The sequence below is a fragment of the Lolium perenne genome, chromosome 2 (genome assembly GCF_019359855.2).
Source record: "Lolium perenne isolate Kyuss_39 chromosome 2, Kyuss_2.0, whole genome shotgun sequence".
Classification (NCBI taxonomy): Eukaryota; Viridiplantae; Streptophyta; class Magnoliopsida; order Poales; family Poaceae; genus Lolium; species Lolium perenne.
Window position 1 is genome coordinate 47,032,647 of NC_067245.2, and position 17,896 is coordinate 47,050,542.

The window sequence follows — 17,896 nt, forward strand, 5'->3', positions numbered from 1 at the left end:
CTATGGATACAATTCACTCTTTTTTATATATCTGTCTATACTAGAATTGAGAGTGAATTCCACTTTTTTCTCTATTTATGTATTTGTGACACCAATTACCACTTTTAGAAGCTTTGGACCCTCTTTTTCCTATGCATGCCCACAAAGTGTGAGGTAATGGCAAAATATCAGGACAACGATTAGGAATGAACAAATGGATAAAAAAATGTCCGGACTTATACTTTTGTCGCGCCACATCAATATAACATGCCGGTCATATCTAACAAAACTATCAACATGGTAAAATGGGGTAAAACCATGTTCAAAGTCCCTTAAATGGAATATTTCCGTAGGATTTTCGCTAAATGAATATGTCACAAAGCACAAGGATTAAAAAAATTGAATTCACTCAAGAATTTAGGCTGCTCGCTTTATCAGGCGATATGAATATCAGAAAAGAGAGATTTACTCTTCAATATGTACACTGAGAAAAGTGATTCCCATGTGAACGATTTACTCTTCAGCAATTTCTGTAAACTCCGTGATCTGAGCGGAACCTAAACAGAGAATCCTATTTATTCAAACAAACGCTTGACATGTAACTCATCTTTACAATTTATTTATTTTGTAATTTGTGGGGGCACTGCGCTCCTGGTCCAGTCTCACCTCTTCCACCTCTAGCTTCAGAAACCTCGAACAAGGAACAACAGTCTAAGGACATCTCTAGCAATACATTCACTCTTCAGTCTGAGAGGCATGTGTCAGCTTCCAAGCAGATGGATACATCCGTGCTAAAAAATACAGTAACAAGGGTCAGAGATGTCATCGAGTATTTTTCAGACTGGTTATACATTGTCCGGCAGTAACCTAATTTAGACCTATTGCTCAACTATAGTATATATAGCGATGTTTAACTCGTTCTTGCGCTAAAGCATTAGTCCGAATCTGAGCCCTCCATCTCCCACTGGCGAGCATCTTTGGGTTCAGGATCAGCGGCGCCTTCAGTTGTGGGTTGACCAAAGAGAGTTGTGCTAAGCTTTGGACGGCGACGATTCTCGGTCTTTTCTTTAGGAGCTTCATCCTGGAAGACATGATATGTATTGTCAGTATATTCAGCAAATTAAGCCCAAAACTGCAAAATGAGCGTAAAATACTTCCTGAATAAGAACAGCCGCTTAACAACAAGACAATCGAGTCCAAAAATATAGAAACTTCAAATCAAATGCATTGACTCATTTTATTGGATGAATGAACAGCAGGCCATGCCACCATGTGTGATTGATTGGATTGGGGGTCCCAAAATTTCTCATATGCTACAAATCAGGGAACATGATATTGCAGTTTCACTATCGCTGTGTATGGCTCATGCAAGACTATGTTGTCGTTTATCAGCTTTACCAACAAATGTGAAAGCTGAGCAGAGGGAATAGTTGTCCGGATCAGTAAACAGAGCAAGCAGATATATATTTGACATCATAAAGCAACAAAGAGCCTACCTTTGGAGTCTTCTGAGTTGATTGGCTATGCTTGAACCATATTGTTGCCCATGAAATGCATGCACACATCAGCAAAGCTGGACCAACCCTTGGGTCAGTCAAGTAATCTTTGAAATTGAAGACATTGTACTTAACCCTCTCTTTTAAACCTTTCCCTGCTGAACGGATACTTTTGGTACTGCTTAACCATTCCTTGCTTGTTTCCTCAGGTATAAGATCTGGCACCTTCGAAGTCTAGGTACAGAAGAAGGACAACAGAATGCATCAATAATTGTTGGAAGAATATGTGTACTTCACACGGAGTAATATTCAGGAAACTTTAGCATCTCATAGTTTACTATAAACATCATCTTTAAATATATGACTGATGAACAACCGACAAGCACTGTTACAGTGATACCTCTACCATAAATAGTTCATTGCAGAGTTAATTATTGGTGCCGACTAAATATAGAATAAGCTTGGTGCCCAGATGAGATGGATATCAGTATATCACAAGTATAACAATGCTTACGTAGGAAACTAACATCGATCAAATTGGAAAAAATAGGCATAAATTTGTACTAAAGACTTAAAAAATATTCGCAACAAGTCAACAAATACTTTGCATAGAGCTCATGCTTCGACCCTATGTGAAGTAGAATTTTCATATTATTATAAATCTACGTGCAGCAAAAGGCATCTCTCAGCCAGCAAATATTTAGAGTTACTTTTCAACTTCCAAGCGAAATTTGACTAACGCCAACATTGGTACTAAAGAAAACCAACATGCAATGCAGACATCCTTATGGTGTTGGAACACATCAAAGTTTGCATTGCACCCACCCTCTAGCTATTCCTGTCTCCTCCACCAACCGAGTATGGAATCTAGGACTATTGGCATTCTCGTTGTTGAGTACAAATTACTTCTTTTTTATCCACATTCGTTTTCACCCTTTAATTTAAAACGGACATGCTAATGTGGTCAGAAATACAACCTCCCTTTGGAAATAGGTGACTCAATTTTGTCTAGATACGTATGTAAATGCGCCTAGATACATCCGTATCTAGACAAAGCTGAGTCACTTATTTCCGAACTGAGGGAGTAATATTTTACTTTAGGAGACATGACAGAGAAAGTTCAAAAGGGAGCATGCTTTAAGTGACTTACAAAGTAAGGGATTTCTCTAGTATCTCCATCTTTGATAACCTGAGAGACCCACTTGTTTATCTGCCAAAATAACAGTTAAGAACGTATGTTTTAGATAGCTGCATAGCTTGACCACACACACACACATATATATATATATATAAATATTGTGCACCTCTAGAATTTCGTCCAGGCCATTATATCGAGCCACTAGCTGGGAGGCATCAGGAGTATCCTGACCCTGGAGAGTATCCATGAGATTGTGCTTTTTGTCAGCTTTCAGCGCCTCATATGTTGCATTTCTTTGGAAACGGACAATGAATACTTCGGGCTTATCATTGTCGTCTTCAAAGCCTCTAGGACCACAGGCTCCGTTATAATCAGTGGCAAGGTAGAAGGCACAAATTTTCTGTAAAAAGGGTACTGTTATCCAAAGTTACAAGCAGTCAAGCACAAGTACAATAGCACATCCTGCTTTCTTTCGAAGAAACACCTATTTCATTGTTGAAAATGACATGACTCAGCCATTTTCTGAAGCTAGGCCTGAAATGTTTCAAATAATGTGGTCCAGTGAAGTACATCAACATTCACTGTAGAACATCACCAATCATTGTAAAATTTCGAGAATATAAACTTAGATGGCATTTCACTTCGAGGATAGCTTAGTTTTGCAACAGAGATTAATTTTTAAGATAGAAGAATACTCTGTATATGATAAAAGAACCATGGATAAGCATTGCAAATACAGGGGCCCACATTTCAGGATCTTAAAAAACCAAAGAGGCATGCACTACAAAACTATATTACTCGAGAGGCCTTTTTCAATTGGATCAAGTACTGTTCTACCCACCATAGGCTAGGATTCTGGTCTGTAGGGCACTAATCTAAAGCTATAGGGTTGGAACCCTGGATATTAGGTGTTAAGAGAACCCATGGAGCACATATCTTCATCTGAACTCAAGCAGATAAATATGCCCATACCTCAACTAATTAAGGAAAGCAGAGCAAACGTCCTATCTAGTATGCAATAGCCACAACAATCTGTATAGTTTCAACTATATATAACAGTTACTGGTAATCTGTGATTTTCGTGAGATTTCATTTTCCTTTGTACCAGAAAACTATTCATTACCTCGCAAAAAAACTATTCATTACACTAAGTTGTTCATAATGCTATACACCTGGGTTACCCTAAGACTTCAAAGCATCTCCCACAAACTCTGAAGAAGGGCACATAATTACAAAGCACTGCTCAAATTTGGATATATGGAAAACTGGCAGAAAACACTATAGTACTGTCATTATATATGAATGAAACATTTCAGTACTATAGTACCAAGGAATCAGTCAGTTATTCCCAACACAGATAATTTGGAACCAGTATAAAAGCATAACTGCAGGAACAAAGAGAGGAAGTGCTACTTAAAAAAAGAACCTGTGGCCTTCTGGAGTCATGTCACCAAACAGCAAGTAAAACATCACAAGCTAAAAAAACTGCATGTTGATAGTAAAAATGGAATTTGCGAAGCAGTTTACCTTCTGTACTTCTCCATCTAACCAAACAAAGGTCAACCTGTCATCTTTTAAGGCAGTTGCAGCACTTGCTACCTCTACTATATTTTCCACATTCCCGGTAGTACTTGAATCAACAGCACTTAGTAGTTGGTCTTGGGCTTTTCGCAAAATCTAAAGAAGTTTCAAATTCCAAAAGCAATATAAGTTGACAAACTAACAATGAATGGTTAGAAGTTGATTCAGGAGGGACAAACCCCATCATTGTTCATTGCATTAAGCTAAAGAACTTACTTGTCTCTTTTTACTTAATTCTACACCAGGGCGACCAGCAACGACTACACAATACCATATAGACATGTCTTTTCTAGCGCGTGAATGACCTCTAGCATCACAACCCAATTCCAAAGATGTGTCACTTCTTAGCTGCCGGAGTTCTAATCAAGAAAAGAATGAATTTAGTATATTAAAAAAGGCACACATTTTCTCGTTAGTAAAAAAGGGTGCATCAATGATAGCATGGCAATTCCGTATACTGCTGATTGGCAAACAAAGTTTAAAGATACCTTGGTGCTTGTGCTCCTCCATTATCTCTGTGAACTCCGACTTGCTAAAAGTTCCTGAATTGGAGGTAAGTAATAAGTCTAGGACTCCACTGCATAAAATCAAAAGGCTAAATAGGGGATAGAAGCTTTGCCATGGTACACAACAGGCTTGGCACCGGGACCCTTCAAGAAAACAAGTGCAGGAGCCGATTCCACTCCTAACCTGATTTGGAAGAGACAAAAAAAAGTACCGGTAAAAATTATTCATAATTAAACACAAAAGTACTAACATATTCCACATAAAAATAAGGTTTGCCTTTTCACTAAGTAGCTCAATAGCTCACTGATCTGGAGATCACATTTTTCACTGCTAGGGCTACGGTCTGTGGTTTCAGCATGCACTGTTCAGATTGTTAACTTGACTCTTCTAGAAGTGATTAAGCAAAATGAAATTGGTCAAGAACACTTATCCTAATTCATCCACTATTCTTGAATACACAACTATTTATGCACGAAGTCAAGAGTTTCTGCATCCACATGGATTAGCTCCAAACAAATATAAGCTGGTAGCCATATATGCCTACCATGATCAATTTACTGAAAACATGAAGCTGTAGTGAGAAGGTCTAAACTTACAGTTTGTATATTTAGCCTGATGGAAGTTGTTTAAATTCTTAAGAATATTAAATTTCACGTTTCACATTTACTTATTAAAACATGTACTCGGTAGCAACAATCATACCATGAACATAGGCACAAATAAGAAAGAATGAAGTTGTAGATAAAGAACGTACGAATTCCACCAAATCTGGGATTCATCTTCTTTCCACATAACAAATGCAAATGATGCATAGCTTGAATACTCTTGGGCAGCTTGGCGAAGGAATGGAGTAGCACGCTCCCCCGTGCTTGAAAAAAAGATAACCTTGACCTATGTAGCAAACGCAAAAGATGACATGACCAATTATGAATTATGATTGTATGTGTGTGCTCGGTGCTCCACATGCATATTGAAAAAGGTGCAAGTAATAAATAAGGCAGTTAGCAACAGATGCATGAGTGTATGTATGACATAGAAGGCGGTAAATTTACTGTACCTTATGATGGCCACTCTTCCCAATGAACTGGGGGCCCTGAAATGATCAGCTCTGCATTAGAGACGCAATTCCACTCAGATAAAATCATATCTAACTAAAGTGCAACTATAGAATAAAAAATGGACAGTGCAGAAAATTATGAAGCAACAAGAAGCGTTCATAGATGAGTGTACTTGTTGTCTATTGCTCTATTATACTCCCTCCGTCCAAAAATATAAGGCGCCTTTAAATTTCGCTGATCAACAACTTACAACTTTACAAAAATTATAAATATAATACGAAATGAGAATTGCAAGACGAATGGGACGATACAATTTATACATTCTCAATCCATATATTTAAGTATACATTGGTGGTCAAAGTTGTGCATCAAAGACCATGCGAAAAAATGTATGCCTTATATCTTGGGACATAGGTTGTACTTGTAATGCCACAGGATAAAATCATGCAGCATAAAGCAAGTAGTAATGTCATAAGATTAGGAATCACAATTGTAAAGAAACAAGTAAAGACAGAACTGTGTGTGGGCAAAAGATTGTGAAGACGGAACTAAGTCCTAAATTACACTGGGGAAAGTATTAGAACCTCAGCTAATCAAACTGGTACCTGGTTGTAGGCATCGAGAATATTTACTTAACTGCCATACTGACAAATATATCTCAGACAGTGAGACAGGAGCCACGAAGGCAATTTCATATGTAACATTCACTAGGTCTATACTCCATAGCACTTTATTCAACTAACTAACACAAACTATTTGCATGTTGTGGTACTGGTTACTACTTTTGATTTAATATGATTCCTTAGGACAATCACATGAATACGAACAAGAGTAACAGAAGATAGAACCAATGATAAGCCTCACCAATGCCTCCTTTGAATAGTACAAGATCCGAGGTAAGCCAACAATTGACGATGCTACCCAGTCAACAACAGAATCCACGGTTAGCTCACCAGGGAACCTAGGACAGGAAATGGTTATAGTGAGGTCATATCTTGAACAGATGGAAAAGGACATGTCATAGAATAAATAATAGGAATAGACGAGTCACTCTTATTAATTCTTTATTCAATACTCTGACATCTGACCAGAACAGTCACCTCATATAACAGGATGGACTTCTGCAGTTAGCAGGATATGCAACCACAGCTGGTATACCTGCATGTGTAAAATGGATACACAATAAAAAACATAAAACAGCACAAAGGCTTTGTTTCTTTAAAAATAGAAACGACATGTAATTGTTCAAATTCAAACTACTAAAAATGTACTCCCTCCGTCCCACCAAAAGTGTCTCAATTTCGTCAAAATTTAGATGTATCTAGACACTAACTAGTAGTAGATTAGATACATCCAAACTTTAACAAAGTTGAGACACTTTTGGTGGGATGGAGGGAGTACATTTTGGTTTACACATTGTTCCCAGAAATACAGGGCAAACTTATAGGAAGTCTTTCTGTTGATGATTATAGTATGAACATGTCAGTTAGCTTCAATATTCTTTGGTTTACACATTGTTCCCAGAAGCATATCAAGTTCATCATATTAACTTCACACATTGAACTTGCTTTACCAACTCTGAACCTACTCATTTTGTCAAAATCTCTGGAACTAAGAACCCCCTAAAGTAAGTATTTCCATGTTCCACACTCCCACTGATGATACCTGCAATGCTTACTGCTTTTCATCTTATGAAGTAAACTTAAAGGGGCATTCTATCTTGACATACCATTGCGAAAAAATGGCTGTTGAGAGAACCTTTGTTCTGCAAAATACCCAGCCAGTTGCCCATCACCGACTTCTACCATAGCAGTGTTTGCTAGACCATCCAGTCGAGTGGCTAGATCATGAAGAAATTTTATCAGGGACAAAATAGAAGACAATGTATTTTTGGTACACATATAAAGAGTTCTGTATAGAAACTTTAATTTTCTGCACTGTGAGAGAGAAGCTGTTGCTATGTTGACAACAGCAGATTATTTGGAAAGGAATGGGAAATGCTATCAAGTCAACTGTCAACAGATCCACAAAGTTACTGCTCAGTGATAGCCAAAACTGCAGTTTAAAACGCAACCATATAAAGTAGCACAAATTCATTTCAGAAAACACACTACTGTGGACAAATCAAGTTAAAAGTAGCAGCATTGGCGGAGCCAGGGCCCGGCTAGCCTGGGCAGCTGCCCTAGGCCCAGAAAACTCCAAAGAACTGTAGAAAGAATGGGAGGATCGAGCTACAGTTTCCATGGGTAAATTACAGTCGGCCAGCTGACAGTGTAGTCTGCCCAGGCTCTGCTTAGGAGCTAGCTCTGCCATTGAGTAGCAGAGAATGGTTTCTATGTATGACATGCCAATTTGAAAGAAGACAATCAATTGCATTTTCTACATTTCAATTTGCACACCTCAATTTATGAAAACTCCGGTTCTATCCATCACACTTGAAGTTTAACACATGCTATAAGAGGGACTGGACATAAGAAAACCAATGCAACTCTGTTTCTCCACAGCCCATACTAGTGAGGAAGACCATCAATTCTCTTTTTGTGAAGTGTCCAAATATGTTATCAAAGACAGCAATGAGCAAAATAGTAGCCAGGTCAACATGATGAGCATACCAATTTGCTTCCAGTGCTCGATGAATTGAGCACAACGAGGACTCCCCTTTGAATAAAGCTACACAGCATAACCAAAACCAGCTGATAGTCAGGGTTTTTTATTCTCCAGAAGATTCCAACAAAAAGATATTCTCAGGAATAGTGTAAATATAATGTGAATACAACACTGGGAAGGTACATTGTATAACGCGAAGATTAAGGTCGTCTAACTTACCAGTATGAGCATCGGGTAATCTTCAGCAATAGCAGACATGAATGACTCGTATGTGAGTACATTGAAGGCGTGATCAGTTGAATCTATGGAATAGAGATGGTGTTATGTCAAAGGCATCAAGAAAAAATATCAGTTATTATCAGAACTTAGACTGTATAACTTACGAACTAAAGAATCTTTTAACAAAGGGAGATCTATTTTCAGAAAGTGCTCCTTTTGATATTGGTCTTTGACTCTTTCGAGTACATCCTACCATGATGAAAAGGAGTAACTATGGGTTAGACCAGAAAGGGAGAAAAAAAGAAGCCTTTCCATAGAGGCGCAAACATAAAGGGAGGGGGAGGGGGAGATCACCATATGGTAATCCAGACCAAAAAGATCATAATCCCGCTTCAAAATTGGATTTGTCAACAGCTCATACGCATAACGGATCTGTATAAAACATCACAGAACTATCCTTAGTTGGAATAATAAAGATAACTACATGGAATAATCAAGTAATAATGTGCAGGTTACAAAAACAAAAGTACTGTGCACAGCAAAATACATAGTGAGAAATTTACATAGAAAAATAATAATGCAATTCCAACTTAAGGTGCCTTGGTCCACTGCAGAAAGCTAATCAGCCCCCATGCATACAAGATACAACACACAAAAGTGTGGAAATATCTCTGTATTCTTTATGGAAATAACCATCGCAACTAGACTAGGTTATGAACTCTAATTCTCACCTTTAAAATATCAACAGTTGACAGATCATTCGTTTCAGCAAGCCTGAGTTGACATCACAAAAGGATCAGAATATTTTGGTTAATAATGAAATAAGAGTATGAAAACAAACACTGGCAATAGCCAACAAGCACAATGGGAACCAGCATAAATTCCCAATTTCAGGTATGCAATCACGTGCAGGGCCTCGTCAGAGTCATATGCCACCTAAACTAGATCCAAACTGTTACCTAAAAGTTGATACTCCCTACCTTGGGCTTGATGTCAACCCAATCTCTGCCCTCTATACAAACAGAATTTGCAGCTACTGATAGGCAGGCTGCATCATTCATTTACAGTTCCTTGCTAAGTATCCTAGAAAACAAATATCTTAATAACAGACTGGAGTGGGAAAAGAGAATGATTCTGCACTAAAAAAATCTTTGCACTATCTCCAAGCTACGAATTAAAATCATACTAGTCACTATGCTTAGTCAAGCACTGATCATCTCCAGCAAGCACCCCACCCATATACGAAACAGATAAACTAGACTAGATCTCTCACGTAGTCGTCCATGACAGAGTGCACCAACACTACCAAACTGGTTAAGCTCCAAACAGATGTCCGACCCCATTTGCTCCAAACAAAATCAATTGCTCGTCAACTACCCAAAACGACCACATGGACCGAGCAGAGCAGACCGCAGAGTCGAAGCCAGAAATAATCAGCGGAGTCAGATCAATCGCGCTCACCACTCCTTGGAGAGAGCCCCGTAGGCTTCGGCCACCCTCTCGACCGGCGCAAACCTCCGGATTCCGAGCGCTGCAGGCAAAGCAACGAATCAGGCAACGAATCTCGGAACGCGCGCGCCCGGGTTGGGCGAGAGCGTGGGAGGGGAGTGGGCTCTCACTCACCGTCGTAGTGGGAGGGCGGGAAGGACTTGGGCAGGACGAAGAGCTGGAAGAGGAAGCCGGCGGCGGAGAGGACGATCGGCAGCCAGTAGCGGCGCGCCTCCTCCGGAATCGCCATTGGAGACAGCGCGCAGCGGCGGTAAAGGCGAGGGGATGCGTATTGGGTGGGGGTTTTGCCACTTTGCTCCGACGGCCGACGGGGCCCTTTTTCTTTGCCTTTTAATAAAGTTTTTCTCCATTAAACAGATTAGTTTGGCATTTTTATTTTTAAATAATGGCATTTTTCTGGAAGAAAACAAAAAAGACAAAGACTTGTGCGTGCGTGCGTGACAGATAGAAACAATAATGTGCACGATCCTGCAAGATGCTGAACGAAAGATTTCATCCAATCATGAATCATCCATCTTCTAAGGGTCATCTTTGGGTTGTAGAATTGAGACACGCAAGACAACAAAAACATACGGAGTAGTAGTTTTTCAGATGACAACACACAGAAAAAATGTTGTCGGCATGAAAAAAAATATTTCAATCATATGTGATTGAGTTTCAAAAGGAGATTGAAGTGGATATTCAAATCTCTATGAAATTGAGTCATAGGGTTTTGAACCATGGAATTTACATAGAACCACTCATTTGACGCATAGGCAATCCGTACAAAAAAACTTGAGCATTAAAATCCTACGGAAATCCTACGGAATTCATGCAATACCAAAGAAGGCCCAAGTTTTCTATTTATTTGCGGTATGAGCAATCGGTAGGCCTTCGTCTTCTCACTAAGATGAGAAAATACTTTCAACACGACTTAGACATAATTTGGGCGGAATATTGCCAGAATATAAAAATAAATACAGAACTCACTACATATGAACCTGAGCTACACAGAAGATATGACGGTTTCTCCCATTGTAAGTGTTCCACATGATGGAGATGATGTGTCCACTATGCTAGTACTTGAGATTCTTATTGGCCTAACTCAGAGAGGTCTCCCTCTAGAAATGGGTAAGAGCAAAGTTTCCTCGGTTATGTGCCACGGGAAGATGACCATCTTACTGTGAGGTCACGAATTGCCCACAATAAAGTACAAATGTGAAAAGAGGTATCATGATCTTGCAGACAAAGCAGGCATGTCGCGTCATGAAGAAATCCTTGCACGGCAAGGATATTGGGTTTGGGAATCATGATATGCATGACGAGCGAGCATAAAAGTTTCAAACCTATGACATTAAGAAACTAAGGGCAAGATATTTGCAAATGAGTTGCGTACCTTGAGTTGCATGAGCAATTGACATCAAGGGTTCAGAGTCATGTGAAAGAATTAGGTCTACATGGCCCAATATTAACCCTTCTCGGAGCCTACGCCATATCGATTAATTTGAGCTACTCAGGTTGTCGTACTAATACGAGACACCCTCCATTCATTTGTCATCTTACAGCTCCTTGAAGGTCATCATTTTGTCTCTAAAGACAATCATGTGTGTTATCATTCAAGGATTTGGAGAATCGTGGCTAGTCCAATTGTCAAAGCTAGAACATGGTTTTATGTGACATCCGTGATAGTGATAAACGTGGAGGCAAGGAACATAACCATCTCAGAGCCATTCCAGGGGACCTAAGTCTTTAGTGGTGTGAACATAGTAACACATATGAAGAAAATATTGAGATCAAAGTTACCACAAAAACTCTCATCGTAAGCTTATAACCACATGTCATGAAACTTACGCTCTCTAGTCTATTTGTTCGCTTGTGTTGTAAACCAAAGCAAGACCTATTGGTAGTCTTGTTGGACCATGCATCACTGGGAAGGATGGGGCTGCACCACCGGACAAACAATCATAGTTCTTGTTACACATTGTGAACATGGACACAAATTAGTACATCGACGTCATCCAAATTTCGAGGAGGAATTAAATCGGGGAATTTAAACACATACTAGTGAAAGAGCATGGACCCCATCTGTGGTTTTGGTAATTCATGACAATCCCTATGAACTAATTTTTGGGTTAAGTTCTATTTGAAGGGTTTGTCCATAGGCAATACTTGAACTATATGGTGGCTTCAAGGTTGAAAAAAAAGATAAGAAGATCAAGTGTTGACCAAAGCTGGTATTCAGCGAGGGGTCCAAGGATTGGTCATGAGAGAGTTGAACCTATGAAAAGTATGTATTGAAGGATAAGTCTGAATAAGCTCTCATGTGTATCTTAAAGACATCAACATAATGAAAAAAAATGAATATCAAGTTCAAGATGGGCCCTCTATAAGATATCATATGCTTGAATATTGTTGTAGATTTGGTGATGATGGATATGTGAAGATATGCCTAAGAAGAGGCTCTCCAAAAGTGGAGTATGGGGCAATTTGCAAAATGTCACCAACTCGATCAAGTGGATTCTACAAATAAAGGTTTGACCTTGTTAGATTTTCTCGTTTAGCGGTCTTGTATTGTCACCTAGGAGACCAAGTTATAAGATTGATTGTCATACTATCAAGGAGGGTTCTAGAGTGAGTAACTGGATCGCATCGTTCGGAGAGATCTCAATCATTTACATAATTGTCATAATATGTATTGGTTTTTATTTTTCATTTTAACCATGTGAGGAATCAGAGCATGTGGTTATTTTCATGAAAAAATATTGTCATAAAAAACAATTTGTGTATGAAAACTTGATGCATTTTTATGTCGGAGGTTGAAAGGACACAGATGTCGCCTAGAGGGGGGTGAATAGGCGATTTAAAACTTTTACGAGATGGGCTTAACAAATGCGGAATAAAACTAGCGTTTACTTTGTCAAGCCCAAAGCCTATATACTATTGTTCACCTATGTGCACCAACAACTTATTCTAAGCAATGGTTCACCTATGTGCACCAACAACTTATGCTAAGCAATACAAGCAAGTATGTGATAGCAAGATATATATAACTTCAAGCACGATGGCTATCACAAGGTAAAGTGCATAAGTAAAGAGCTCGGGTATAGAGATAACCGAGGCACGCGGGAGACGATGATTTATCCCGGAGTTCACACTCTTGCGAGTGCTAATCTCCGGTGGAGAGGTGCGGTTGCTTAGTGCTCCCGAACGCCACAAGAGGCTCACCTTGAGGTGTGGTTGCTCGATGCACACCAACGCCACAAAGGCCTCACCTCAAGATGCGGTACTCACACCACACACCGAACGCCACGAAGGCGCCTCACCTAAATCTCCGGTGACCCTCGCCACAAAGGCCTAGGTCACGGTTCCACTAAGGGATTTCCTTCGAGGCGGAAACCGGGCCTTACACAAAGATTGGGGCACACATCCACAACTTAATTGGAGGCTCCCAACAAATCGCCACAAAGGCGTAGAATCCGTCTAGGGTTCCAAGAACCCAAGAGTAACAACCTTCTTGCTTTCACCACCACGAATCACGGTGGAGAACTCAAACCGATGCACCAAATGCAATGGCAAGAACACCACAAAGATGCTCAAGTCCTTCTCTCTCAAATTCCAACAAAGCTACAAAAGCTATTGGGGGAATAGGAGAGGAAGAACAAAGAGGAGAACACAAAATTCTCCAAGATCTAGATCCCAAAGATTCACTCACAAAGAGATGATTTGGTTTGGTCAAAGTGTGGATCTAGATATCCTCTCTCTTTTCCCTCAAAATGGGGCAAGAATCATGGAGGGATAGAGAGAAAGGGCAAGTTTCTCAAGAACAACAATGGAGGAGAGAGAGAGTAGAAGAAGCTGCAGCCCAAGGAGGAAGAAGGGGGGTATTTATACCCCCCAAGAAAATCGAGCCGTTGGGCAAAACCAGGGCCGGATAATCCGGCCTAAGTAAGGGCCGGATAATCCGCCCCCCCCGGATAATCCGGCCTCTGGGACAAAACCTGGTCAAAATCCGGGCAAATGTCCGGCCCCTATACTGAGCAGCAATTCCTGAGGTCCTTAGCCGATTTCGAGGGGGCCGGATATTTCCGAAATATCCGGCCTAAGCAAACTGCAGAAACACCAAAACTAAAACGGGCATAACTTTTGCATCCGGACTCCGATTTCGATGATCTTGGGCTCGTTGAAATCACAACAACGAGCTCTACAACAATATGCATAGAAACATCATAGTCCAGCAAAGGAGGATAGAAACAAATGATGAAAGGTTTGACCTATCTCAAAAAGACATACCGGTAAAATCTCCAATCTTGAAAATGCAACAAGTTGCCCATGGAAAAACCATTTTCAATGAACTAGAGCTTGTCATGAGAATAAGCACAAGCTCTAAAACATCACATGGATAAGATCCAAATAAAACCAAGTAAGATGATGAACCAAACTCGAAAACGCAACAAGTGATCTATGCGAAATCCGTTTTCGATGAACTAGAGCTTGTCATGAGAATAAGCACAAGCTCTAAAACATCACATGGATAAGGTACAAATAACAACCAAGAAAGATGATGTAAGGATGCAAAGGTTTGAGCTCTCTCCGAACGATACGATCGAGTTACTCACTCGAGAGCCCTCTTGATAGTACGGCAACTAAACTATAAACCGGTCTCCAACTACACTATGAGACCGGTGAGAAAGAAACCCTATCAAGAGCAAACCTTATACTTGCGCATTCCACTTGAGCTCGATGACGACGATCTTGACCTCAACAAGATGGAACGCCTTTCTTGCTTGTGCTTGCTTGACGAAGTCTTGTGGACTGATCCCCCATAATCCACCATGGGAGAGCTTCTTCTTCGGCGCATCTTCACATATCCATGATCACCATATGGATGGCAAGACTCAAGCAAAGGATCTCTTCGAGATGGCTCATCTTGAACTTGCACTTCATTTCTCCATGGCAAGCTTCAAGCTTATGAACTCTTCGAGTTGGCTCATCTTGAACTTGCACTTCATTCTTCATTCTTCATCATATTGATGTCTTGAAGTAACTTGAGGGCTCACTTCATCTTCATCTTCAAGACATACTTGACACTTGATATCCTTCATCAATTTCTTCTTATTGCAACCTTGAAGCCAACAAATGGTTCAAGAATTGCTGATGGCGTGTAACTCACACGTTCGTTGGGAACCCCAAGAGGAAGGTATGATGCGCACAACAGCAAGTTTTCCCTCAGAAAGAAACCAAGGTTTATCGAACCAGGAGGAGCCAAGAAGCACGTTGAAGGTTGATGGCGGCGAGATGTAGTGCGGCGCAACACCAGGGATTCCGGCGCCAACGTGGAACCTGCACAACACAACCAAAGTACTTTGCCCCAACGAAACAGTGAGGTTGTCAATCTCACCGGCTTGCTGTAACAAAGGATTAACCGTATTGTGTGGAAGATGATTGTTTGCGAAAACAAGAGAACAAGATTACAAGAGATTGTATTTCAGTATAGAGAATTGGACCGGGGTCCACAGTTCACTAGAGGTGTCTCTCCCATAAGATAAACAGCATGTTGGGTGAACAAATTACAGTTGGGCAATTGACAAATAAAGAGGGCATGACCATGCACATACATATTATGATGAGTATAGTGAGATTTAATTGGGCATTACGACAAAGTACATAGACTGCTATCCAGTATGCATCTATGCCTAAAAAGTCCACCTTCAGGTTATCATCCGAACCCCCTCCAGTATTAAGTTGCTAACAACAGAGAATTGCATTAAGTATTGCGCGTAATTGTTGCGGTCAAAACCCACCGGCGGGCAGCGACGGGCAACACAGTAGAGCCGGGAACAACCTAGGGCTGCGGCTGGCCCTGGTCCCTCCGAGCGACGGCCCGCAAAGCCTCTGGTACACACGTCCGAAATCTTTGATGCAGGCGTGCCACCTGACCTATACCTGGTCAGGAAGGTGATGGAGATGCCTCGCTTAGTTTCCTGCATGGCATACACGTAAACATTAAATACGAGCCTCGATCGGCTCTCAGGTTATCCTGTGAATCGGCTCAAAGAGCCGATCCACCCATGATTCGTACGAGGTGCACGAATATATGGTGGTCCTGCTTGATCAAGATAAAGCTAAAGCGATCTACGACGATTTAGGGTTTTCACCGCATAATCGGATCATCCTACTCACGATTGGGCCTCGCGGCCACGCACGGTGATCGTAAGCCGATCCTAGATAGGGCCTAAAAACCAACACGAGGTTGATCCCCGGAACATCCTGTCTAGGACTAGCAAACGACACCCTACGTGCCGCTGGATCCTCCAACCCTTTGTAAGGCCTAACTATTGCAGATATTAAACTAACCCTTGAATAACAAGGAGCAACCGTAACGGATCGGATCTACTAAATAATGATTAAGCGGGGTGCCGCCCCCACACCTAGATAGGTGTGAGGGCGGCTAGATATGCAAGGGTTGCACTACGATAGCATATGATACGAAGAACAATGCTAACCCTAACACATCTAAGATAACTACGTTGCTCGCCATCAAAAAGGCTTCAGTACGAGCAACGCATGAACAACATAAAGCTTGTGCTGCCTAGATCGCAAGATGCGATCTAGGCAGCATGTTGCTTACCGGTAGAAACCCTCGAGACGAAGGAGTTGGCGATGCGCCGAGATTGATTTGTTGGTTGAACGTTGGTTGTTGTTTATTTCATAAACCCTAGATACATATTTATAGTCCAGGGGACTTTTCTAATTTAGGCGTGCACCTAACCGTGCACGGGTAAAACTCTATCTAAGATGCAATCTACTATATTACAGATACATGGGCAATCTAGCCCAACTTTGCATATAAGGCCGATTCACGTATTTCTTCAGTATATAATCTTTAAACCCATCTTGATCGCGGCCCACCTCTGACTCGGTCAAATTCCGGTGATAACACATGCCCCCCTGGTTTTGGAATTGGTAATTCCAAAATCACTCTGCTTTTCCTTCGTTGGGTCATGTCGTGGCAGAACCGTTGCAGTATCCGTCATCATGATGCCTTGCCTTCTCAACTTCTCCGCGTGACCTGGCAGTTTTTTTTTCTTTTTTCTCTTAGGCACCACTTCCTCGGAAACTGCTGTGGCATTGAATTTCCACTATATCCCCTTTATTTAACCGCTCCGCACAGTTTATTTCCGCATCTTCTTCGCATTAGCACTCCAAAAGCCCTCCTGCGCCACCATGTCTTCTTCCTCCTCTGCTCCATCGGATCTTTCCAGCCAGTCCTCCCCTTCCCGTGAGCCGACGCCGGAGCCGACCCAGGAGGAGGTCCACGCGGCGAACACCCGCCGCGCCATCGAAGCTGGGGAGGAGTCCAGCCATGACTTCTCCGTCTGGTCTGAGGACGATAAGTCCTTGACCGACGGGGAAAGCGACCTCCGCTTCCTCGCCGACGGGGAAACGGAGGAGGAGAGCGATGACGATCGTTTCTCCTGCGACTTCACCCCTTCCGAGGAGGAGGAGGAGGAGGAGCAGGAAGAGGAGGAGGAGGAGGACGACGACCCCTCCTCCGACGAGCCGCCGGCCAAACGGTTCTGCCCCTGGCCGGGGAACCTCAGCGACTTCGACAGCGACGACGATGACGCTGACGAAGAGGACGAGGACAATGAGGGCCCGGTTGGTGGCCATTGGAGCGACGACGAGCCCGCCGGGAGCAGCGCCGACAGCGGCGACGACGGCGACGACGAGGGCAGCGACGGCCCGTAGATAGGACCTCTAGTATAGGACCAGTAGCAGTAGATGGGGCAATGTACCCCCTAGTACTTCCTTTTGAGAGCAAT

At 41.6% G+C, this 17,896-nt stretch overlaps 1 protein-coding gene across 1 annotated transcript; it reads right to left on the reverse strand.

The window, feature by feature from the left end:
* Nucleotides 1-526: 526 nt before the first annotated feature.
* Nucleotides 527-10,386, reverse strand: LOC127332018 (uncharacterized). Its single transcript, XM_051358271.2, has 20 exons — nt 10,209-10,386; nt 10,047-10,116; nt 9,317-9,359; nt 8,940-9,017; nt 8,750-8,834; nt 8,586-8,668; nt 8,372-8,429; nt 7,489-7,599; nt 6,860-6,917; nt 6,624-6,720; nt 5,759-5,794; nt 5,456-5,592; nt 4,814-4,884; nt 4,683-4,736; nt 4,411-4,553; nt 4,141-4,290; nt 2,780-3,013; nt 2,626-2,685; nt 1,476-1,709; nt 527-1,060 (listed from the first exon to the last, which is right to left on the reverse strand). Exons 1-20 carry the CDS (start codon nt 10,321-10,323, stop codon nt 914-916), a joined length of 2,064 nt encoding a protein of 687 aa, XP_051214231.1. The 5' UTR covers nt 10,324-10,386; the 3' UTR covers nt 527-913.
* Nucleotides 10,387-17,896: the final 7,510 nt, after the last annotated feature.

Bases quoted from the DNA above. Each gene is read 5' to 3' on its own strand.
- LOC127332018 (XM_051358271.2), bottom strand. From the start codon at position 10,323: ATGGCGATTCCGGAGGAGGCGCGCCGCTACTGGCTGCCGATCGTCCTC. The intron at 8,669-8,749 runs GTAAGTTATACA...TCTATTCCATAG, and splicing joins GTTAAAAGATTCTTTAGTTC to ATTCAACTGATCACGCCTTC. The intron at 4,291-4,410 runs GTAAGTTCTTTA...AAACTTCTTTAG, and splicing joins AATTAAGTAAAAAGAGACAA to ATTTTGCGAAAAGCCCAAGA.